This window comes from Belonocnema kinseyi, chromosome 8 (assembly GCF_010883055.1).
Source record: "Belonocnema kinseyi isolate 2016_QV_RU_SX_M_011 chromosome 8, B_treatae_v1, whole genome shotgun sequence".
NCBI classification, from domain to species: domain Eukaryota; kingdom Metazoa; phylum Arthropoda; class Insecta; order Hymenoptera; family Cynipidae; genus Belonocnema; species Belonocnema kinseyi.
This window is the reverse complement of record NC_046664.1, coordinates 32759763-32784352: the sequence shown is the minus strand read 5'-3', so window position 1 is coordinate 32784352 and position 24590 is coordinate 32759763. Positions and strand designations below refer to the sequence as shown.

The following is a 24590-nucleotide window of genomic DNA, read 5'->3' as shown; positions in this document are numbered from 1 at the left end:
CTTTTAGAAAAGAGAAAAGAACTCCATATTCAAATTCACTTCTTGTATTTAGTACTCATAGTTGATAAGAATTTTTGCTTTTCACAAGTCTGTGAATACCTTATAAAAAATCAGCCCTTTTTTTACAATCGGATCATTTCAATCTCACTCGAAAGTTTCCGACATTTCAACGTCGTCAATGAAAAGATCATCAAGCATTTCGTCCAGAGTGATTTGTGGTATCGAAGGATCGATTTGGTCGTCTGCGTCGACTGGTATTTGTTTCTTCGAGTCCCGGAAGATGTTTATGGTCTGTCTCATTTCAGGATCCTCTTCTAATTCGTCCAGAAATTCGTTATATTCACTAGAAAAACATTTTCGCATTAATAAAAAATATTAAAAATGACGAAAAGATTTCATGATATCAATCATATAATTAACTTGGGAATTCCCGGAGGTCGATTTGTATTATTGAGTCATTTTATAGAGGACAAGGCCAAGGAACCTACTTGTTTTCCGTGCTCATGCTAACCACGTCCTCGGCGAGATGTTTCAATTTCCACAATCGTGCCCGACGCCGTGCGCTTTTATCGTTTCCGTAGAATTTCTTTACCAAAATCACATCTGGAATGCTGTCTGGGTTCAATTTTTCAAAGTTTGAGTCATTTATGTTGCTGTCGGCCATTGCGTATCTGAATTAAACAGATGATTTCATTTCAATGATGGAGTTGTGCTTAATTATAATTTCCTAAATTTGGATAAATTTAGTGTTTTTTTTTCGGATAAAATTTGAATTCTTGCGGTTTCTTACCCAAGGGCGGAATCTCCTGGTTTCAAAATGTGACCCAAGTGAGTACGAGCGTGAATCAAGTTCTCATTTATCCCCAATTCTGCTGCTCTTACGAGCCAGACGTCGGAAATTACGTGCTAAAAATGAAATAAGTAAAAACTTGAGAAATTTAATTCAGAACAAATCAAAATTAAAATTCTTTTTTAGCGTCCAGCATACAAATTTAACTAAGAAATTCTTGGAAATTAAAAAGAAAATCTAACGATCAAGTGTGGACTGCACTTCTAAATGTCGATATATTCAATTTAAAAAACGAAAATGAAATAAAGAAGACCAAATCCCCTTCTATATTTTCTCTCTCGTTTTTTTATTTTTTTAAATCACAATTTTTAATTTGAATGGAGACATTTAAGAGTCTTGTCAAAATTTGATCGTTAGATTCTTCGTTTTTTTTATTTCTAAGAATTTCGTAGTTTAGTTCAATAAATTTTGTATAAGAATTTGATATGACGTTTTTTATTCTAATAGAACTGTTGTTAATAAGTGTTTTCCTCATGGCTGTATTTTTCAGGATCTTTAAATTAAAAGTGAATTGCAAACAAGTTATAAAACTGGTTTCAAAAGCGATTGCGAAATTCTATTCTGTTTATTCAAATTTAAATAACATGGAAAATTTATCAGTATTTTCGAAATCTAGCGTGATCATTTGATTAAGGTTCTGGAAAAGAAAATTTATATTTTTCAAAATTAAAATTTCCGAAATTTAAGTACTATTTACTAAAAATTTATTTCCAAACTTTAAAAGCTTATTCCATTTTATTAGCACCATTATCTTCAACTTAGGATGCATTTGGTTTAGACACTATCAAATTTTATCACTTTCAACTTTAGTCTGTCAGTATTGAATGTTTTTAAATTCAAAGTCTTTTAAGCTTTAATTAATTCTATCGAATAATGGAATTTTTCAAACTCAAAAACTTGCAGAAGATTTCATTAACATATGTTTTAAACTTGGACACACAACTTCGGCTCTTTTAAAAATTTAAGCTCGAAAAATGATAGATTTGAACTTTTTCGACATTTTTATGTTTATTAATTATCAAATTTAAAATGAGAGATAAAAATTTGAGCATTTTCAAAATGAAATTTTGAATACTTTTAACAGAGTTTTAAAGATCCTAAAATTTGTGCTTTTTTACTTTAAAAATATGTGTTAACTACGTGATTTCTAGATTTAATAGTTTTAAATTTTTTTCTTAAAAAATTTAAACCTCATTTTTTTAGAGGTTCAACAGTTAAAATGATCTTTAAAAATAAAATTTGAACGCTTTTAAATTATGTGGATATGATGGTGTCTACCCATCCTGGAAAACCTGGAATTGTCAGGGAATTTTTTTCGAGAGCGAGCTTAATTTTTTGCAATATTAAATTGAATAACAATGATTCTTTCCAATTTGTTTTTTTTTTGCTTGCAATTCATTCTTTTATCTGAAAATTGAACTATTTTTGGTTAAAAATTGATCGTTATTGATTGAAAATGTATTTATTTTGTTGAAACTTCTTTCTTTGTGGTAGAAAATTAATGTTCTTTGTTGAAAATTATATCGTTTTGCTTAAAAATTCAACTGTTTGTTTGCAATTCTCTCTCTCTCTCTCTCGTGACTGAAAAACCTTTCTTAGTTTAAAATTCAACTCATCTTGAGAAGCCGTCTTTTTTGTTTGAATTTAACTATTTTTTATTAAAAATTAAAGTCTTTTTTGATTAAAATATCAACTACTACACTTTTTGTTCAAAATTAATCTTTTTTTTTGCATGGAAATTTACTCAATTTACTTGGAGATTCATAATTTTAGATCAAAATTCATTAGTTTGGTTAAACATTATTTGAACTGAAAATTGAACTATTCAATTCTTCGTTGAAACTGATCTTTTTTAGTTTAAAATTCAACTATTTGGTTGAAAATTCGTCTTTTATTATTAAAAGCTAAAATTTTTGTGAAAATTCGTCTTTTGGGTTTAAAATTCGTCGATTCCAGTTAAATGTTCATTATTTTAGATGAAAATTCATCACTTTGGTTGAAAACTTATTTTATTATAACAGAAAACTTATTTATTTTACTGAAAATGAGTTAAAATTAAACAATTAGTCAAAAATTTATCTTTTTAGTTGAAAATTGTAGTATTTGGTAGAGAATTCATTTATTTGGTTAAAAAGTCGACTTTTTTGGAAGGAAATTAAGATTTTTTGTTGAAAGTTCAAATATTTGGTTGAAAGTTCTTCTATCTTGTTGAAAGTGCAATATTTTATCTTGAAAAGTTTGAAATTTGAAGTGGTTAAAAATGAATTTAATATAGTAACCACATTAATTTTGCGTAAATAAAATTTTAATTATACAATAAAAAAATTGGTTTAATTATCATTTATATTCATGCACTTTACATTGAATTCCAAAAAATAATAATTATGTTTGTAGTATTATTTAATTATTTAAGTAATCGATGGTGCTAATATATTCAAGAAATATCCTGTAATTTACAAAATGTAAAAATTTGTGCTTTAGAAAATGCTAAATATTTGAATGGCTGTGTAGCATGCAAAATTAAACCTGGAAAAACTTGTGATACTTGAAAAAAACTGAAATTTTCAGAGACTTTTTTCCAGGATTTGAATTGTGGTGGATTCTAAATTACAATTTACATAGAATTTTTTTTAAAGATTTCTCTATGTAAAATAAAAATAAAAAAATCGCCCAAAGTGGAAAACCCCTAGATTTAAAACAACTATCTCTTCAATGAATTCATCAGTCGAATGATAACAGCCAATTAAAAAAATACGATCGTCAATAGTCATGGCCTAATAATAAAGACTGAAAAAACCTTCACGACAAACACCACTGCTTTCATTAAATGTTTATCAAAAGTGTAAACTAGATCCCTCTTATTTATAATTACTTTTATGATTATTTTAAAACGTAATATTCGAGATAATAGTTTAAGATTGAGAGCATAAAATAGGTTTGTTTATACATATATTGAAACTTCACATTGAAATCTGACCCGTATAATTCCATTAACACAGATACACATGCATATTTTCTCTTCACTTAATGGCTTGCAATTATTTATTTTTTTGAAAAAACAAAAAATATGCGTTGATGCACGCGAACATTTTTTATTCGCGCAATACAATATGAGACTTCCTTTATACCAAATTTGATTGGCCTTTAAATGTGGATTTAATAGATAGGTAAAGAAAAATCAATTGCAATTTCAATAAAAATTTTAATGAACTTATCCGGTTTGGTTAATTTCAAACTTGTAAACAAAGGTTACTAGCATGATTAAAGAAAATGAGGTAACGTCTGTGATTCTTATCAATGATTATCACCTTTTCATACTAAGATGATTGCAGAAAAAAGATACTATAGTGATATACATCAGCGACCTAATTTTATCATAATTTACTGTATAAATGTTTAAAATTACCTTATGCGAAATGGCACCTTGTCCCGGAAATACCTTCTTCTCCTTATCTTTTACAGGTTCTATATCCATCACAACATATTCTGTTAATTGTTTCGGATTACAAATACTTTTAAACGGATATCGCCAATAGACAGTTGCACTTACTTCTGTAACTGCAAAACAAGAATGATTAATTTATTAAAATTCAAGAAATAAAGTTCCAAATCAATCATATTATTTCTTCTTAATGTCCAATTAAAAAGTTATTTTTAAATTATGGACAGATTAAGAGATAAGTCACAATTCGGAATTCAAGGCTAGTTTTTTTTTTTAGACCAAGTTTCAAAAATAATTACTCTTATTATCTAATCGTAAAAAAATTCATCGGATAGAAAATCAAACGATAGAGAAAAAATTATCTGGGCTTTGGAATTGATTATCGATAAGTCCGTAATCAAATGATAAATGATATTGAGACTGCTTTTTCTTCATATATTCTCTGAATCAGAAAGAAAATAAAAATGTATAAGATTTTAATTTGATTTAATTTAATAATCCTTTTAAGGACAAAGATCTTTTGAAAATGTATTTCCACATCTTGGACTATTTATAAAAATACTTCAAATTTAAAGACTAAAATTTGATATACAAAATAAGTTATAGAAGTTAAGGAAGAAAGGAAGAAAATTTCAATAAACTAAGAACATTATTTATTAATTTTTAATAATAACATAAAAAAATAAGCTAAAACTTATTTATTTTCTTACAGATAAAAACTAGATTATTTTTCTTACCTTGTCCTGATGCAGGATCAATTAAATGCAAAGCACTTGTAGTTTTTTGAACCAAACAAATGGGACTTATTCCACCTAGTTGATGAGTAAGCTTCTTTGGAAGACAAATAACACTGTCTTTCGAAAGCGGAACGATTTCAACGCTGATAATTGAAAAACAAATTTTAAACTAGTCATTTTCCTTTTTATATTTTGTGAGATTAAAAATTTACCTGTAGGTGAATTTGTAATTGTAGACATTACTGTGGATATCGTGAGATATTAATTTCTTTGAATGCTGATACCGACAAGGCAAAACGGCTACCAGAAAATCTATCAGTTTTCGAGCAGCTGCTTCGGTTGCAAAATAGAAATCAATTCCATCTAAAAAGATTAAATTGTTATAGCTAAACCTTAATTAGGTTTTAAATAAATGTTTAAAAATATAATGATAAATATAAGTACCACTAATGGGTTTTATTCCTAAAGTTTGCTCATGAGCTTTGTGTTTCAAAATGAGTTGTTCTAGGTAGAAAAATGTCTTCTTATTTATCGCTTTTTGCCTTACTTGTACCTAAAATAATTTTTAAATTTCACAATTTTCATCAAATTAAATTACTATTCAAGTTTTTTATTTAGTTTTAAATAACATGAATTAAAATGATTAAATTTCAAGTATTTTTCCATTTACTGATGCTCTCCAGAAATCCTTAGCTTCAGTTCTATGACAATCATCACACATTTGATGAATTACTATAAATTCAACAACAAAAACTTGCTGTAAAACGGCGCCTCCAATAACTTCAGCGTGGACGGTTAATTTGACCTATTCAGTAACCATAATAATAATTAGAATAAAAATATTTTAAAAATTGCAATGACAATGTAATCAAAGATGCAAAAGATATAATTACCTTGAGTCTTTTAGAATGGGGTTCAGTCCAAACAAATCCAGCATCTATTAATTTAACTCTGCTGAGGCCTCTTAATTTTTTTAAACAAAGAGACAAAAGCTCTCTTGATTCTAAGGCTGCGTGAAACCATTCTGATGGAGGTTGCAAATATCTATAATTGACATTTTATTAATTTTTTTCCTAAATTTAGAAAACTAAATTCATAATAAATCAAAGTTTGAACTACTCTCTAAGGTCAAAAATTCAAATTTGTAATAACAACCTTCAGTATCAACATTCAAATTAAAAAATTTTTTTTTGGTTGAGCTGGAGGGATTGTTGAATAAATTGAATTTTTCTGTATATGCGGGTTATTACGTGTATTTTCGTAAAAATAATTCTAAAAAGGCGCTTTTGCGGCTTAATCTGAAATTAAAATCTCTAAACAGGTTAAAATCCTTGAAATTCCGTGAAATATTGTGAAATCTTACAATATCTATTAAAATCTTTGAAAACACTTCAAAATTCATTGAAGTAATTAAAATCCCTGGCAATTATCCCGAATCCCGTAAAATCCCATGAAATCTGTTAAAATCCATTAAAATATTTTTAAAGTGATTAAAATTTCTCGAAATATCTTAAAACCCTTGACAGTATTTGGAAATCCTTTGAAATTCCGTCAAATCTTTTGAAATATTATGAAAAGCTTTGAATTCCCGGTCATTCTCCGGTTTTTTCCCAGTTCGCAAATATTCTTCCCGGTCAATAAAATGTAAAAAATCGAAATATAAAGTTAAACAGTAAAAGTACAAGCAATACAAAATAAACAACAAAATAAAGAATTTAAAGTGGAATTCTTGAATTTTTAACTTTTAAAATTAAAGTTACTTATTTTAGGCCAATAAATAATTTAAAATTTACATTTTTTCAACTTATAAGTTTTTAAATTATAATTTTAATTATTTTTAGTTTTAATAGTTTAAGCATCCTTGAAAAAGTTTAATATTGTATTTCAAAATCTTGAGAAATCTAGAAGTAGTTTTAAATTTTTTCAAATTTAGCTTTATTTTTAAAATTTTTACAAAACTTCTCAATAACTTTAAAAATTAATTGAATTTGTCATACACATTTTAGAAAATTCTGCGAATTAAAAAAAAATCCTTAAAATTTGGATTTATAAATAACAATTAAACACTTATTGTTTTTAGAAACAATTAGAGTAATTTCAAGAGATATTTATAAGTTTGAAAAAAATTTAAAATTAATTTCGAACTTGAAAAGATTAGAAATAATTTTAACGAAGTGTGTTTACCAAAAAAATTTGGTTATACGTAACGAAATTTCGGTGCAAATACTCACAACCTAATTTAAATAAAATGTACATTTTTGCAGTTTACAAAAAATATAAAGGCTTTTTAAGAATTGTGAAAGCCCCAAACGAATAAAAACATTTCCTTAAAATTCCTAGGAAAATTGAAAATGATTCTCGTCTTTAAACATTATTTTGACAGAATATTCAAAAAGATTTTAAGAGAATTCCAATATTATTAAAAACGACCAAAGAAGAATTTAAGGATTTTTTTTTAATTTTTAAGATTTTCTAAAAATTGTAGGAAAATTTTTATTCAGTTTAAAATATGTGTTTTTCTAAAAATAATACGTGTTCAATTATTATTTATACATCAAAATTTAACAATTTCGCTTATCAATTAAACATATTATCCTTTTTCTTAATCAAATGTTTTTAAATTAAATGGGTTAAAAATGGAATAATTTAGACTGAAACACTATTTTTAATTTAATAAAAGCCTTTAATCACGAATTTGGAAATTCTGTAACTTTCAACGGATTTAGAATCGTTTTATTAAATCAATTCTTTTACAGTTTTTAACACTTAATGTACCGATCCATTTTAAAAATTATTTATTTATATTTACAGTTGATAAAATAAAACTGTTTTTTATCAAAAATTTGCAACTTTAAACGTTTTTAATTTTTAATTGTTCAAGTCTTCAACACTGTACGTTAAAATTCTTTAAATTAATAATATAAGCTTAAAAATAAAAATCTAAAATAGAGAATTTCTCAGGTAACAGATTTTCTAATTACGCATTATAAACTAAATGATATAATTTAAAAAGATATCAATTCAACTAATTATTTAAAAAACGGTTGAAATAGAAATGTCGTAAAATACTTTTAGATCTAAACTGTCATAATCCATAGAACCTTCAAAATTCCATCAAAATCTCTTATAATCCCTTAAAATTTTGAAAAATCGGTCAAATGCTTTGCCTTCTGTGAAATATTGCGAAATTTTACAAGATCCGTTAACATTTTTTAAACCCCTTTAAAATTCATTGCAATCTTTAAAATTATTTATAATGAAACCCTTTGAAATTCCGCAAAATCCTACGGAAGCCTTTGAAATCTCGTGAAATGATCAAAACCTTTTTATATCAGTATGAGTATGAGGAATATGAGTAAGGATTTTTTTGTATGTCTTACGGTCGACATAAAATTAAAAGGAATAAAAAACGAAATTACTAGAAAGTTCGTTTATTAATCTTCTGACGTTTCGACTATCAGTGCGTGCTTTTTCAGAGAATCTAAATAAATAATATATAAATAACAAACATTTCTTACATTTTATTACAATTTTTTTAAAGTAAAAGAAATAAAAATACCCCTCGAAAAGGCTTTTTTAGTGAGAAACTACATCTTAATTCACGAAAAAACAAAATCTTTATAATGTTTTTGTAAAACGGAAGAAAGGGTTGACTTGATTCTTATCAAATCTGTGTCTAATCAACCCTTTTATATCACTTAAAATCCCTACAAATCTTCGAAATTTCTTTAAAATTCCCTGATATACTTTAAAATTCGTGAAAATACTTTTGTACCACATGAAATCCTTTAAAATATCGTAAATTGCTTTGAAATCCATAAAAACACTTTAAAACTGTGAAAACCCCTGAAATCTTAAAATTTTCATAAAAATCCTCTATAATCCTTCAAAAGATTATAAGGGATTTTTATGGATTTTAAACTTCATTAAAATTTCTAAAAATGAGCTAAAATCCATTAAATTCTGTGAAATAATTCGAAATCTTACGAGATCCCTTGAAATCTTTGAAACTCCTTCAAAATTCATCGAGATCTTTCAAACCCGTCAGAATCTTTCAGAATCTCTTGAAATCCATTGAAATCTTTTTTTTTAAATCTTTAAAAATCCTTCGAAATCCAGTAAAATCATCGAAACACATTTGAATCTCTTAAAATACCCTGCAAATATTTTAAAGTCTTGAACCATATGAAATCTTTTACAATCCTTTGAAATTCCGTAACTTATTTTGAAATATTTATAAATTGCCTTGAAGCCTTTAAAATACACGGAAATCGTTCTTAGTTATTTACTACCACTCAAAATCCTTCATTATTTCTATAAATCCTTAAAATATAGTAATATCACATGAAAAATTATGATTCTCTCTGAAATTATACTATACAGTTCATTTCTTCAAACTCTTAAAAGCTTGAGATTTCGTAAAATCCCTTTAAAAATGTTGAAATCTTTTTAAATAACGTAAAAATGATGTTATTCTTTAAATTACTTTTTAGTAGGGTGGGCCGAAAAAATTTAAAATGATTAGATTCATTGGTAACAGCCCTCAAACGTCGCTTTGCGGCGATGTAAATAAATGCAGCAAAAAGAAATGTCAAAATATTGTTCACGATTCGGCAAGTCGATTGAAAATCCTCAATTTTTTTTATTTCTTGTGTATGAAAAAATTTTTTTATTTTTTTTGTTGGGTAAATATTATGGATGTAAATGAAGGATTGCAATGCAGAACTAGATGACCAACAAAATTGGAATTTTTCAGAAGAGCGGAATACAATTTTGTAAGAAATTTTTTTATTTTTCGATGCTCTTTTAAATAAACTTTGGAAATACGTACATATTTATCAAATTTAAGTAATAGTTTTAATCAATTTTTTGCGGATCCTGAACTATATCCACAAATTTTTATGTGTTTTCTTAGTCATTTTTTAAAATATTTTATTTCGAAGACAATTTTGTTTGTCTAGGGTTATTATTTTTTTTCTGTTTTCCATGGATCCTTTGTAAACGGACTTTCACAGATTTTATGTAAAACTGGTAAAAATAACTCATGTTTCAGGGTCCATGAAAAAAAATAAATAAATTGGAAACTTATTAATAGGTATGTGTTTCCTTATTTTATTAAAAAGAGCATAACAAAATACGAAAAACACTTTTTTCACAAGTTTAGGTAAAAACGAAAAAAATTGCAATTTTCGTCACTTTTTGACATATTATATTTCAATAAAGAAATTTTTTTCTTACTTGTTGTCTGCCTAAAGTTACTTGCATAAAATTTACCCAAAATGAATCGAAAAACAATTTTTTCCACACCCAAAAATTTGAAAATTGTTTTTTGAAATTATAAAAAATGTTCGTAACGCCGCAAAGGAAATTTTGAGTTTTGTTACCAGTGAATCTATTCATTTCGAGGTCTAAATTTAAAAAAATCATCCTGATGTAATTAATACACTTTCCCAAAGAAAATAAGAAAATTACCTTTCACAATTTCTGCAAAAATGCAGGTTCGCTTGTTTTGGAATTCCCTCAGTAATATCAACTTGAGTTCGTAAACATGCTACACACATGTTTGCTGGGTTTGGTTCAATTTGTGTTCCGCATTCACAACACAATCTGCGAATTAATATTTTTTGTTATAAAAAAAGCCACTAAATTGCAAAAATATTGAACTTTTGGATACAGAAATGATAAAGAAAATAAATAAATATTTGGAATTTTTTCTATAAAATATTAGGATAACGAGATGGCTTCATAAGAAAATCAGGACATTGACCCATTTCTCACCTCCTTCAACTCGTAATTTCCCACACCTCTAATATAATTTAACTTGAGGTGCGTTGTTTAAAAAGAAGGTTGCTAAAAAATACCACTTTCGAAATTCCGGAACTTTCCCTGACCGTTATACATTTTTCTTTCAAATTAAATGTTAAACAAAGAATCTAATCTTCAACTAAAAAGATCAATTTCCAACCAAGAATATTAATTGTCTAAAAAAATATACATGAATTTTTAACAGAATAGTTTATTTTTTACCAAAGAAATTAACTTTCAGCTAAAATGAAGAATCTTTAAGAACAAAAAAATGAATTTTCAACCAAAAACATTAATTCACTACCAAAAAAGACGAACTTATAATAAAATACATGATTTTTCACCGAAAAAGAATAGATTATTAACCCAAAATGGAATAATTATGTTCACAGTTAAAAAAAAATTTTAGAACGAATTTTCAACTAAAAAGATGAATTTTTAATCAAAAAGATTATCCTATCAAAAAAGGCAAAATTTCAATAAATTAAATGAAATTTATAACTAAAGAAGTGACTTTTCGACAAAAAGATGCATTTTTAACGATAAAGAGTAATTTTCTATTAAAAATTATACAATTTCAACAAAAAACATATATTTTCAATTAAAAAATATACATTTTAACCAAACATGGAATTGCTATATTTTCAGTTAAAAAATTAATTTTTAAACCGTAAACAAACGAATTTTTAACAAAATAGTTCAATTTTTCACCAACAAAATTAATATTCTACCACAAAGGACAAGTTTTTGAACAAAATAGTTAAATTTTTACCCAAAGAAATGAATTTTCAACTAACATATAATGATGAATCTTCAATAGAAGAAATGAATTTTGAACCAAATAGTTTAATTTTCAAACAAAAAGATGAATCATAAACTATAAAGATTAAGTTTCTACCAAAACACACGAAATTTTAACAAAATACATGATTTTTTAACTAAAGAAGATAAATTTTCAAACAAAAATGTAATAGTTGTGTTTTCAGTTATAAAATTAATTTTTAAAGAACAAAAAATGGATTTTCAATCAAATACATGAATTTTAAATAAATTACATTAATTTTAAAACAAGAAGATGAATTTTTTACTAAGAAGATTAAGATTCTAGCAGAAGAAAAGATTTTTCAACAAATCAGTTGAATTTTCACCTACGAAATGATTTTTGAACTACATATGGTGATAAATTTGTAATAAAAAAAAATTAATTTTGACATAAATAGTTGAATTTTCGATTAAAAAAAAAAGATAACATTACAACCTTAAAGATAACAAAATGAAAATTACAGCAAACAAATTCTACAAATTACATGACTTTTGAAAAAAAAATTAAATCATTAAATCTTTAGTTGAAATATTAATTTTCAAACAAATAAAAACCGAATTTTCCACAGAATATTTAAATTTTGAAAAAAAATTATATCAAGCAAAAAAGATTTTAATTTGAAACCAAAAACAGTTGAATTTTCAACCAAAAAGATTTACTTTTTATGTTTAACAAAATTTTGAACAAAAAAAGGAAATTGTATGTTCCTTCCCTAAGTTTCTAAATTATACAAGTAACTTTTTCGAAGTAAACATTTTTATTTGAATAATTTAATACAACCATTGGCATTGCATGCACAAAAAATCATGACGTCTAGTCACTCTATATAGTATATTTAATTTAACCTATTTAATTTTTTTTTCTGGATTAGCCTTTTTAGGAATTATTAAAATTTGCTTTAGACCGTCAATTAAAAACTTAATCCATTGTTATGCTTTTAGAAAGATCGAAAAAATGCCAGCAGATTTTACTTTGTAAAAATAATGTTTGTAAAAAACACTGTAAAAAGTAAAACAAACATTTTTATGAAAGTAGCAACTACATGAAAGAGTGAATTGAATAGTAGATCAACTTGACAAGCTGAAAAATGAGCAAAAGCGTAAACAATAAATAAATAAATGTTGACATAATATAATCGAGGTTATGTTTGTCTTTGAAGACAATTTACTTACATCATCGCCTTTTCGGGCACAGTTTCTTCAAGCTTTTCCATAAATTCCATTTTAACACTGAAACTTTATAATAAAAATCAGTTTATAAATGAGTCAAACACTATTTAATTCTTATTTCAACACTTTTCGATGATTTTAAAACACAGACACGTGGGATAACAAAAATGAGTAAGTGACGACAGAAATTCTAAAGTGCTAATCTCCCGATTCTGACATTTAAACATTACGACGTGGCTGTAGACGAAATGGACCAAGAAAGCGAAATGTGACAGAAAACATAACCTAAAATAATTCTGTTAGGTTCGTGATGTGAATAACACGTGTTTACTTTCCACATGTGTTTATTAACAATTTAATTCGAAGACGATTTAGTTCTTTAAATGAATTAGGTAAAATTCTTGGTGAATTAAGAATGAATATATTGAATCTATATAAGAAATGAAAGTAGTTGATTAGGTCAAGAACTCTTAATTACAAACGATGTGCATGGTTATGTGTTTTCAGGATGGCGAATACGCAAGAGATTTTGGGATTTGCGAATCCAGACAATTTTGAAGATGAGGAAAATGACCCTGTTAATTACAAGAAAAAGGGTGCAAAGAAATGTGGTGGCTTTCAAGCCATGGGACTTAGTCATCCCGTTTTGAATGGAATTTTAAGGAGAGGCTATAAAATTCCAACTCCGATTCAAAGAAAGGTACGAACATTTGTCATTTTATCATTACTTTTTAATTTGAAGAGTGACATTTTTAATTTTTGCATTCGTCTTTGGGGTTTATAATAAATTTAAGAATAATATTATAGATTAAAAAATTCATTTCGAAAATAACCTCAAAATTTCTAAATTTTTTAGAGATTTTCTTCTATATTTTGAATTCTACTTATATTTACATTCTATTTTTTTATTTTTCAATTCAACTTCTAAATTTTTTATTTGGTTCAAAGGATTTTTTAGTTTTAAGTATTGACACGGTTGTTGTATGTTAGGAGATTTAAAAAATTAGGAATTTTAAAACTGGCCTGGATAAACTGAAGTTAAAAGTTAATTATATTATTTTGTTGAAAATTCAACAATTTGATTAAAAATGTATTCTTTCTTGGTTGAAAAATTGCCTTTTTGGGTTGAAAATTCATCTATTTTGGTAGAAATTTTATATTTTGGAGGAAAAAATCACAATTATATTAATTTACAATTAAAGTTCCTTGGTTAAAATCAACTATTTTTTCTTTAAAATTAAATTTTTTCACTGAAATATCAACTATTACATTTTTTGTTGAGAATTCATATTATTTGGTTGAAAATTCAATTACACAGTTGAAAGTGGAACAACGTTCTTAAAAATTCATTTTTTTAAATTGATGATTGATCATTTTAGTTAAAAAATATATAACTTTTTTATTCAAAATTTCCCTGGATATTTTATTTAAACAAATTCTTTTTTTTTAATTTTACTATTCCTTGTTCGGTTAAAAAGGTATCTTCTTCAGTTGAAAACTCCACTGTTTGGTCGAAAACTTGTCTTTTGTGGTTTCTTGGTGACTAATTCAACTTTTTGATTGAAAGTTATTTTCGTTGGTTGAAAATTTAACTATTACATTGAAAATTCATTTATAAATTCAAAAATTAAGATCAAAATTCGTGTATTTTGGTAAAAATAAATTTTTTTGTAGAACATAATTAATTAACCTCTAAGGTTGAAATTTGAAGCCGTTAGTTAACAATTCATTTCTTGGAATGAAAAGTAGTTTTTTATTATTGAAAATTGATCTTTTGAGCTGAAAGTTGATTTTTTTTTTGAAAATTTAACTATTCTGTGTTTTATTAAAAAATAATATTTTTGGTTGAAACTTAACCCTTTTAGTCAAAAAATCATTAATTTATTCGAAGAGTATTTTTTTATATTGAAAATTTATTTTTTTTTTCAACTAAGAATTTAACAATTTTGTTGAAATTTTATTTTATTTGGTTGGAAACCAATTCTATTTTATTTTATGTTGAAAATTTATCTCTTTGGTAGAATAGTAATATCATTAGTTAAATCTTCGTCTTTTCGGTTAAAAAATAAGTTCTTTGGTTCAAAATTCGTGTTTTTCTTTGGTTAAAAATTCGTTTTTCTAAAAACAGTGAATTTTGTTTTTTGACCGGGAATTTTATAAATTTTTAGAAGAAAAATCTGTCCGCGTTCGATTTCAACAATTTTAAAGTAATTAGTTGAATTGTTATGTTTTCCAATTATGTTATTATTTAGGTTACAATGCGTAATTCAAATTTTTTTTACTTAAATAATTTTCCATTTAACATTTTTATTTCTAAGCTTGCATTTTTAATTTAAATAATTTTTTAATGTTTTCTTAAATACTTGAACAAAAAAAAGCCTTTGATGTTGAAATTTTTGTCATTAAACAAATGTGAACGTGTGACTGAAAGTTTATCAACTATTTTCAACTTGAAAAGAACTTCATAATAATATGTTCTTAATTAAAGGATTTTATTAAATTTAAAATATTGTTTCAGTCTAAAATATTCCATTTTTAACCCATTCAATTTGAAATTTTTAACGTTACAATTTTAATTGTTGCATTTAAAAAATGCTTAATTAGTAAGTGAAATTTTTAAATTTTGATGTATAATTTATAAATGAACATTTGTAGAAAAAAATTGAGTAACTTTAAGAGCTATTTAGGAGTTTAAAAAAATTTTATTTTTAATGCAAATTTTAGAAAGTTTTCTTAAAATCTTTTTTGAAAATTTTGTTTAAATCTTTGAAAAACTTAATTTAGAGCATTGAAAATGATAACGTGGATTTATATTTCTTTAGTTGAAAATTGAACTATTTTGTTGAATATTCTTTGTTTGTAGTTAAAGAATATTTTTTTAAACTGAAAATGTAACTATTCCATTTTCTTAGTTAAAAATTCAATTATTTTGGTAGAAAATATATATTTTTGGGTTCAAAACTCAACTGTTTGCAGGAAATCAGTTTTTCTTAGGTTCAAAATGCAACATTTTTGATAATTTTTTTCTCTTAATGGGCCAACAAATTTTTCTTGTTTGAAAATCAACTATTTTGTCGAAAATTCCTCGGTATGGATTTAATATGAGTCCTTTTTGTTGAGGATTCAACTAACTTGTTGAAAATTTGTATTTTTTGTTTCATTAAACTGTTTTTTTTCTTTTTTTTTTGAAACCAAAATAAATTTAATATATTTTTGGCGGAAATATTAACTAGCACACTTTTTGTTGAAAATTCATTTATTATCGAAGATTGATCACTTTGCTTGAAAATTGAACTATATATCTTTTTGAGTTTAAGACTGAACTATTAGATTCAAAATTAATTCATTTTACATACGTCTTTTCTAATTTGTGTGTTACCTCATAAAATTATGTATGAGTGTTTTCAATAAAAGTGTTTAAAACAAATTTAGAAACAAGCACTTTTTTGCTTTCAGATTATTAATGTCTTAGGTGTAACTTTGTTTTTATTATAAAAGAAAAATTGAGTCCAGTCAATGAAACTGAAAAATTGGACAGGGAATAGCGAAATTGGGATATTGTAGCAACCCTGATTGACATTTGCTAAGCTGAATTGTTTTCATTTTACAAATTCCTTCTAAATCTGTATTCTATAAATTGTTTCATTTTTAGCTCGTATAATTGCCTGAAACACAACAATGATAATTAGCTACTCTTAATAATTTTTTCAAAATACTGAATTAAAAAAAATTCTTTAGACAATTCCATTGGCCTTGGAAGGTCGAGATGTCGTGGCGATGGCTCGAACCGGAAGTGGAAAAACAGCTTGCTTTCTGATTCCACTTTTCGAAAAGTTAAAAGCTCGCCAAGCAAAAACTGGTGCGAGAGCTTTAATTCTTTCTCCAACTCGTGAGTTGGCTTTACAAACTCTTAAATTTATCAAGGAGATCGGAAAATTCACTGGCTTAAAAGCTGCAGTAGTTTTGGGTGGAGACAGCATGGACAATCAATTTTCAGCGATTCATGGAAGTCCTGATATTATTGTAGCAACTCCTGGTCGATTTTTGCACATTTGTATCGAGATGGATTTGAATCTGAACAGTATTTGTTACGTGGTTTTCGATGAAGCTGATCGGTAAGAAATTGAAACAAACCGAAGAATGTATATAAAAGCAGAAGTTAAAAATTAAACTTTTTATAATTTTTAACCATTAATTTCTAGGCTTTTTGAAATGGGTTTTGGCGAGCAGATCCACGAAATAGCGAATAGACTTCCCCAAAATCGACAAACGCTTCTTTTTTCTGCCACTTTACCAAAAGTTTTGGTTGAATTCGCTAAAGCTGGACTCGGTGATCCAATTCTTTTGCGTTTGGACGTCGAAAGTAAACTTCCAGATGAATTAACTCTTTCTTTCATTACCTGTAGACCTGAAGAAAAACTCGCAGTGCTTCTCTGTTTGTTGAAAAATATTATTAAACCAGAGTCACAAACGGTTATTTTTGCTGCTACTATGCATCATGTGGATTATATTCATCAGGTTAATTCTCTAGATTATTATGTTTCTAATTTAAAACTTATTTCTATTTTTTCAGTGTGGCCGAAGGTAAGGAAAAAAGTGGAAATCAAAGAATTTTATTGGGCAGGGAAAGTCAGGGTTTTCGAAAAGTCTTACCAAAGTCAGGGGATTTCTATAAGAGGAACTTTAAATAACTGCCAAGGATAATAAGCTTAAAGTTGTTAAATTTTTATTTAAAATTGTTTTATTCCATTTATGAAAGATGTTATGTTTAAAATGTTGCAAGATTAAGGTTCTGGTCTTTGTTTATTAAATTGAAGGGAATATGAAAAATTGGTCAGCGAAAAGTAAGTGAAAATTCAACAATTTTGTTAAAAAGACATGCTTTTGGATTGAAAATTCAAATGTTTTGTAGAAAATTCATACTTTGGTATCAAAAATTCAGGTGGAATCTTTCTCAGTTGAAATGCGAATTATTTGTTTGAAAATTCGTATTTTTACTTTAAATATTCATTTATTTATCAACTATTTTGTTGAAAATTTCTCTCTTTTTCTTTATAGTTCAGTTATTTCGTTAAAAATTACTTTGTTGTTAAAAATTCAACTATTTGGTTTAAAGTTATTTTTTCTCGATTGAAAATTAACTTTTTTGTTAAAAATTCCACTGCCTTCTAAAAATTTAATTATTTAGTTGAAAATGCAACTATTTTTGGTTGAAGTTTAATATTTTTTCTTTGAAAATTCTAAAATTTGATTAAAACTTCATCTTTTCAGGGAGAAATTTCAAGTATTTGGTTAAAAATTCTACTATTTTGTCGAAAATTTAATTATTTCTTGAAAAATAAGGCATTTGGTCAAAGGGCCTCATTTTCTTTGAAAATTCCAATGTTTTGTTGAAAATTCGTCTATTTGGAGCAAAAATTCATCCTTTTGGATTAAATTGAATATTTTTGTTGTTGAAAATTCAACTGCCTTCTAAAAGTTCAATTATTTGGTTGAAAATGCAACTGTTTTTGGTTGAAGTTTAATATTTTTTGTTTGAAAATTCTAGTATTATTCGAAAATTCATTTTTTATGTGGAGATTTCAAGTATTTGGTTAAAAATTCAACTATATTGTTTAAAATTTATTTATTTTTTTTAAATTAAGGTATTTTGTCCAAAAGTGTCATCATTTTGGTGAAAAATTCCACTGTTTTGTTGAACATTTATCTGTTTGGAGCGAAAATTTGTTGTTTTGGATTAAACTGAATTTTTTTTTTCTGTTGAAAATTCAACTGTCATCTAAAAAATTCAATTATTTGGTTGAAAATGCAGCTGTTGTTGGTTAAAGGTGAATCTTCTTTGTTTGAAAATTGTACCATTTGATTGAAAATCCAAAAATACAACTATTTTTTTAAACATCCAACTATTTTGTTGAGAATTCACTTTTCTTTGGTCAAAAATATAATTGTAACGTGAAATTGTTTTATTTCGTTTATAAAATGTTCTGTGTTGAAATTAATCTAAGAATAAAATTCTGGTCTTCGAATATTAATGGTTCGGGAAAAAAAAAAAAAATTAGGTAAAAAGTTATGGAATTTGAAAAATGAAGTTTTGCGTCCACCTTCATAGAATATTCTTGTTAGTAAGATTTTTGCTTTGTATTTCAGCTCATTTTTTATTTGGTTTCTCCTATCGATGACATTTTTCGTTAAAAATGGTATTATTTGGTGGAAAATTGAACAATTTTGTTGAAAAGTTATCCTTTTATGGATGAAAATTCATATTTTGGTTTTCGTTTAAAAATTTGTCTTTTTGGTTTAAAAATTAATTGAGTTTGGTAGAAAATTAATCTTTATGGTTAAAAATGCAACTATTTGTTTGACAGTTAATTGTCTTTAGTTGAGAATTCATCTTTTTTTATTGACAATTCAACTGCTAATTGATTGAAAGTTCAACTGCTTTGTTAAAAAATACTTTTTTGATTGAAAATTTAACTACTTGCGTAAAATTTAAACTACTTTGTTACAAATTTATTTTCTTTGTTAAAGGCTTATCTTTGATGGAAAGTTAAATTACTTTATTGAAACGGTTTTTTTCTTTGTGTTTTAAAATCTTTATAAGTTGAAAATTCAACTATTTGATTAAATGTTAAACTATTTTTTTGAAATTTGGTATTTCATGATTAAATTCCAGTGTTTTTCATTTAAAATTAAAATCTTTTGTAGTCAAAATATTTTCTATTAAATTGTTTGTTGATATATACATATTTTTTAAATTAAAAATTCAACTACTTGGCTAAAGTTTGAACCACTTTATTTAAAAATAATGCTTGTGTGGAAGATTCATAATTTTAGTGGAAAATTGATCTGTAGTTGAAAGTCAAACTATTTTGGTGAAAACTTTTTTTTTTCATAGATAATTTTTTTTTTAACTGAAAAAGTAACTATTCTTTTTTTAAATGAAAATTTGATTTTTCAAATTGAAAATTCAACTACTTGGTTAAAAAGTTACTTCGTAAATATTTTGTTTCTGGTTGAAGAATTTAGTGGAAAAATTAAATATTTTGTTGAAAATTAATTTATTTTTGTAACATCTATGTGTTTGAAAATCATTGTAGGCTGACAATTTAACTATTTGATTAAAAGTTCAATTATTTTGTTGAAAATTTGTGTCTTTTGTTTGAAAGTTTAACTATTTGGTTCAAAATTAATTTGTTGTGGAAAATTGAATTATATGGTTAAAAATGCAACTGCTTTTCGTTTGAAGTTTACTATTTTCGTTTGAAATTTCGACTATTAGTTTGAAAATTGAACTTTGTAGGTAGAAATATCAAGTATTTGTTTAAAAATTCGAGTGTTTTGTTGAGAATTAAAGTTTTTGGTCAAAAAGTCATGTCTTTGATCCAAAATTTAACTGTTTTTTTTTTTTATAAATTCGTCTATTTGAAGAGAAATTTTGTCCTTTTTGCATGAAATTTATATTTTTTTGTTAAAAGTTCGACTTTCGTCTAAAAAATTCAATTATTGAGTTGAAAAAGCAAATTTTTGTTCATGAAGTTTAATCTTTTTTGTTTTAAAATTCAAACATGTGGTTGAAAATTGATCTTTCTAGGTAGAAACTTCAAGTATTTGTTTAGACATTCAACTATTTTGTTTTATGGAATGAAAGTCATATTTTTTGGCTGAAGTAAATAAATCAATTGGAAAGTTTTATATTATAACCTGAAATTGTTTTCTTTCGTTTATAAAATATTCGATGTTGAAATTAGCCCCCTGTCTAGACCATGTATGTGTATGGAGTAGTAGTTTTATTACGATCCGGAGGGGAAATGTTGGTCAAACTAATCTAACAGATGGCGCCACAAAAATTAGGTCTGATTTTTTCATTGAATTGCAATTAAGGACATGTGACACAGCTAAATACCTATATTACCGACCTCACTTTTTCCGTTCACTGAATGTTTTTTTGAACCTAAGAACTTTTTTTGTAAATAAAATATCGAGCTGAAACTTTGGGAAATGTATTAGAGTACAATAAAGTACGTTTAGGTACTGCATTTTGGTAGGAACTTCACTGAAAATTATTTCATCTTTTTTCTGAACCTCAACATTTTTTGAACGTTCGAATTTTTTTTATACATAAAATATCGGTCTCGAACTTTGAGAAATGCAAGAGCCGAAAGAAAACTACGTTAAAGTACAAATTTTAATAGTAATAGATGTAAAAAAATATATTTCAACAATCAATTCCAACGGCATCAGCCGGTAACGTTGTACACGAAAATACGAACTCTCTAGAGCCTCGCCTAGTGGCCGCCAGGTTTCGTATTTTCGTGTACAACGTTACTGGCTGATGCCGTTGGAATTGATTGTTGAAATATATTTTTTTACATCTTTTATTATTAAGATTTGTACTTAAACGTAGTTTTCTTTCGGCTCTTGTATTTCTCAAAGTTTGAGACCGATATTTTATGTATAAAAAAAGTTCGAACGTTCAAAAAATGTTGAGGTTCAGAAAAAAGATAACATAATTTTCAGTGAAGTTCCTACCAAAATGCAGTACCTGAACGTACTTTATTGTACTCTAATAAATCTTCCAAAGTTTCAGCTCGATATCTTATTTACAAAAAAAGTTCTTAGGTTCAAAAAAACATTCAGTGAACGGAAAAAGTGAGGTCGGTAACATAGGTATTTAGCTGTGTCACATGCCCTTAAGAAAAAGCAAATATAATTAAAAACTTGATGCTGTTTGCAAATAAACAAAATGAATATTTATTATTTCAAGGAATACCTGAAGTCGTTTTGGCGATTGAAGGAAATTATAATTTGAAAAATCTCAAATTCTAATATTTTGCCACAAGAATTGTTTATAACAATAGTTATACCTTAAAACCTAGTTAAACCTATAGTTTACCTTTAAAATTATTTTTGTTATTAAATGTCATTCCTACATAAATGTGAAGCACTTTTAACAAAACAAAAATATTACCGACAATAAGACTATTTGTGAATTTATTTATCAAATTTGTTTATAACAATTAAATGGAATAATAAATAAATAATTTGTATTTTATGAGTCCCTAAACATTAAGATAGTATACAGTTTTCTTGATCAGTTATTGAATCGTAAAAAATTGTTATGTATAAAATTTCAGTTTTTCCATACTTTGAGTGAAAAAATTATTAATAAACAAATAGAGGAGACAATAGTTCAGAGCGTCAAAGAGAACGAAAAAAGAGATTTTCCTTCCACTGTGCGTCATGAGTACAGAAAATTTGTTTATAAAGTTTAATAGTTTATAGTATGTTCATTTTAGAAATGAGGTTCGCAATAATATAATTAACTATTTAATTCAAAATATCCTTAAATTTGAATGCAGCGAGAAAAAAGCTTTCAAAATTTAGCCACAAATAAACGATTGAACTGTATAAACGTATATAGGATGCTTGGTTCAATTTAAATAAATATATACATTATATTAAATAATATTAAATCCATTTTCTTATTTATTAGTCTTGTCATTGACTTTTTAACCAATTATTCCCTTAAACATTTTAATTAAAACTACCAATACTTAAAAAAATTTTTTTTTCAAAACTTGAAATTCTTAAGATTTTAAAGGTACAAAGATTCTTTACTGTGCAACTTAAGATGTAGTCTTACATATTTCAATTATTATTATATTTATATTGGCTGTACGTCATATATTTTTTATTAATTCTTCTGATCATGTGTATGTTTTAAATATTTTTGTCATTGAGGTCTTTAATATTATTAATGTTTTCATTAGCTACATTAATAGTTTTAACAATAAATAATTTTTTTCAACTTTAACAAATAATAAAATCAATAATATCAAAAAAATAAATGATAAAAATATAAAGTTCGAACTGCTTTCAAAATGTATCTGAAAATTAAATTGTATTCATATTAAACTACATATTTTCATGACTTTTTCTTTTTTTTAAATAATTAGTAACAGCTAATCTTATTTTTTCACATTTTTCTTCTGTTTATTTTCAAACAGCATCATGTTTTTAATTATTTTTGCTTTTTCTTAATGCAATTGAATGCAAAAGTCAAAAGTGCAAAAGTCAGTAAGAAAACAGAAGATTGGGGGCGATGCATGGGGCTGAATATTAATGGGCAGAGACAATGAAAAATTGATCCGAGAAAAATCAACGGAAATTTAAAAAATCAAGTTTTACGGTTACCCTGCTTTTTTATTTACCTGCTTTTGTTTAGAGACCTACAATTTTTATTTTATATTTTAGACTTTGCATTTGTTTTTATTTTCCATTTACAGCTTTTGGATAAGGCCAATATTACAAACACATTTATTTATTCAAATCTGGATCCTACTGCTCGTAAAATTAACGCAGCGAAGTTCCAAAATGGATCAATCAAAGTCCTTGTTGTGACGGACGTAGCAGCTAGAGGATTAGATATTCCACATCTGGATTGTGTTATAAATTACAACTTCCCTGAAAAAAGCAAAGTCTTCGTTCACAGAGTTGGTAAATATAATTTTAGTAAAAGTATATATAGTGATTTTTTAATAAATATAACCATTTTATCAGATTTTGCATAAAAACAGTAAAAGTGTTTATTCTTAGTACAAAAAGCTACTCAATCTCTTGTAATTTCTCCTAAAATTACACGAAATTGTTCTAAGAATTCGAAATATTATAAAATTTTCAATTTCATTATGTTTTAAAAGCTTGAAAATTTAATAAATGAAACATTAAGAAATATTCATAATTTAAGTTCTGGAAATTTTTAATTGAAGGTGATAATTTAAGGGTAAAAGCTTATATTGAAACTGTGGGAACATTATTGATTAAATAACTTTCAACTGGACTATAATTTTAATTTAAAAATGTATAAAATTGTATAATTTAGACACATTTGAAAAGGCTTAAAATTCACCAATTTCAATACGAATATTCTATAATGTGTCGTTTTGAAAATTTAAATTGTTAAATATTGAATTGAGTAATTTTCGATTGAAAGTTTCAAAATGTAATTATATAATTTCCAAATAAAACCGTAATAATTCAATGATTTTAAATTGAAAACCTTAAACTGGAACAATATTTGAAATTGATTTCGTTCGAAATTGAATTATTTTGAATTTTATAAGTTTGGTGTTTAAAATTTTAATTTGTTAATACATAATTTCTTTTTTGATATACTGAACTTTTGAATTTCAAGTTAAAACAATTTCAGCTTTCAATTCTTTATGGTTCGAATTTTTCCATTTTGAATGCTTCGCTTTGCAAAATGTTTGAATTTTTACTTTATATTCATTAAAAAGGTTTAGTTTTGATAGCTTGAATTTGAATTTAAACATAAATTCTAACAAAGTAGCCAGGAACTTTTTCCGAGGTTTAGTTCATGGTCACCTGATGTTTTCAAAAGTTTCTAATCAAAATTAATTTTCAGGACGTTGTGCTCGAGCGGGACGAACTGGAACTGCTTACAACATAATTTGTCCGGATGAGTATGCTTATCTGCTAGATTTACATCTCTTTCTGGGCCGTTCCTTCCATATAATTCCTCCTTCAGGAAGTGGAGATATTCCAGAGGGAGCGATAGGAAAAATGCCTCCGTCGATGGTTGAAGAGCAACTGGCGGAACTTATTAGTTGGCACGAAAACACAGCGGACTTGGTAAGAAATTAAATACGAGGGTAGTTCAATAAGTCCTTAGAATGAAGTATAAAAACAATTTTTTTGGGTAAATTTTTTTTTTATTTTTCAACATAATCTCCTTGGAGCTCTA

General features: G+C 25.9%; 2 protein-coding genes across 2 annotated transcripts in view; one reads left to right on the top strand and one right to left on the bottom strand.

The window, feature by feature from the left end:
• LOC117178188 (ATP-dependent RNA helicase DDX54) overlaps positions 1-24590 on the top strand; it is a 105566-nt gene that overhangs the window by 45804 nt on the left and 35172 nt on the right. The window contains exons 2-6 of the mRNA XM_033369480.1: positions 13334-13526; positions 16565-16941; positions 17029-17344; positions 23113-23323; positions 24252-24478. Of these exons, the coding sequence (XP_033225371.1) occupies positions 13335-13526; positions 16565-16941; positions 17029-17344; positions 23113-23323; positions 24252-24478 (1323 nt within the window). The 5' untranslated portion in view covers position 13334. The remainder of the gene's footprint in view (positions 1-13333; positions 13527-16564; positions 16942-17028; positions 17345-23112; positions 23324-24251; positions 24479-24590) is intronic.
• On the bottom strand, positions 32-12996 carry LOC117178186 (60S ribosomal export protein NMD3). The gene is made up of 11 exons (XM_033369478.1): positions 12830-12996; positions 10502-10636; positions 5923-6073; positions 5700-5834; positions 5474-5582; positions 5242-5392; positions 5030-5172; positions 4257-4408; positions 791-906; positions 489-671; positions 32-343 (listed from the first exon to the last, which is right to left on the bottom strand). The coding sequence occupies exons 1-11, from the start codon at positions 12877-12879 to the stop codon at positions 145-147; spliced, it is 1524 nt and encodes a 507-aa protein (XP_033225369.1). The 5' UTR covers positions 12880-12996; the 3' UTR covers positions 32-144.

Bases quoted from the DNA above. Each gene is read 5' to 3' on its own strand.
- LOC117178186 (XM_033369478.1), bottom strand. From the start codon at position 12,879: ATGGAATTTATGGAAAAGCTTGAAGAAACTGTGCCCGAAAAGGCGATG. The intron at 10,637-12,829 runs GTAAGTAAATTG...ATTAATTCGCAG, and splicing joins GTGCCCGAAAAGGCGATGAT to ATTGTGTTGTGAATGCGGAA. The intron at 907-4,256 runs GTAATTTTAAAC...TTTCATTTTTAG, and splicing joins AAGGTGCCATTTCGCATAAG to CACGTAATTTCCGACGTCTG.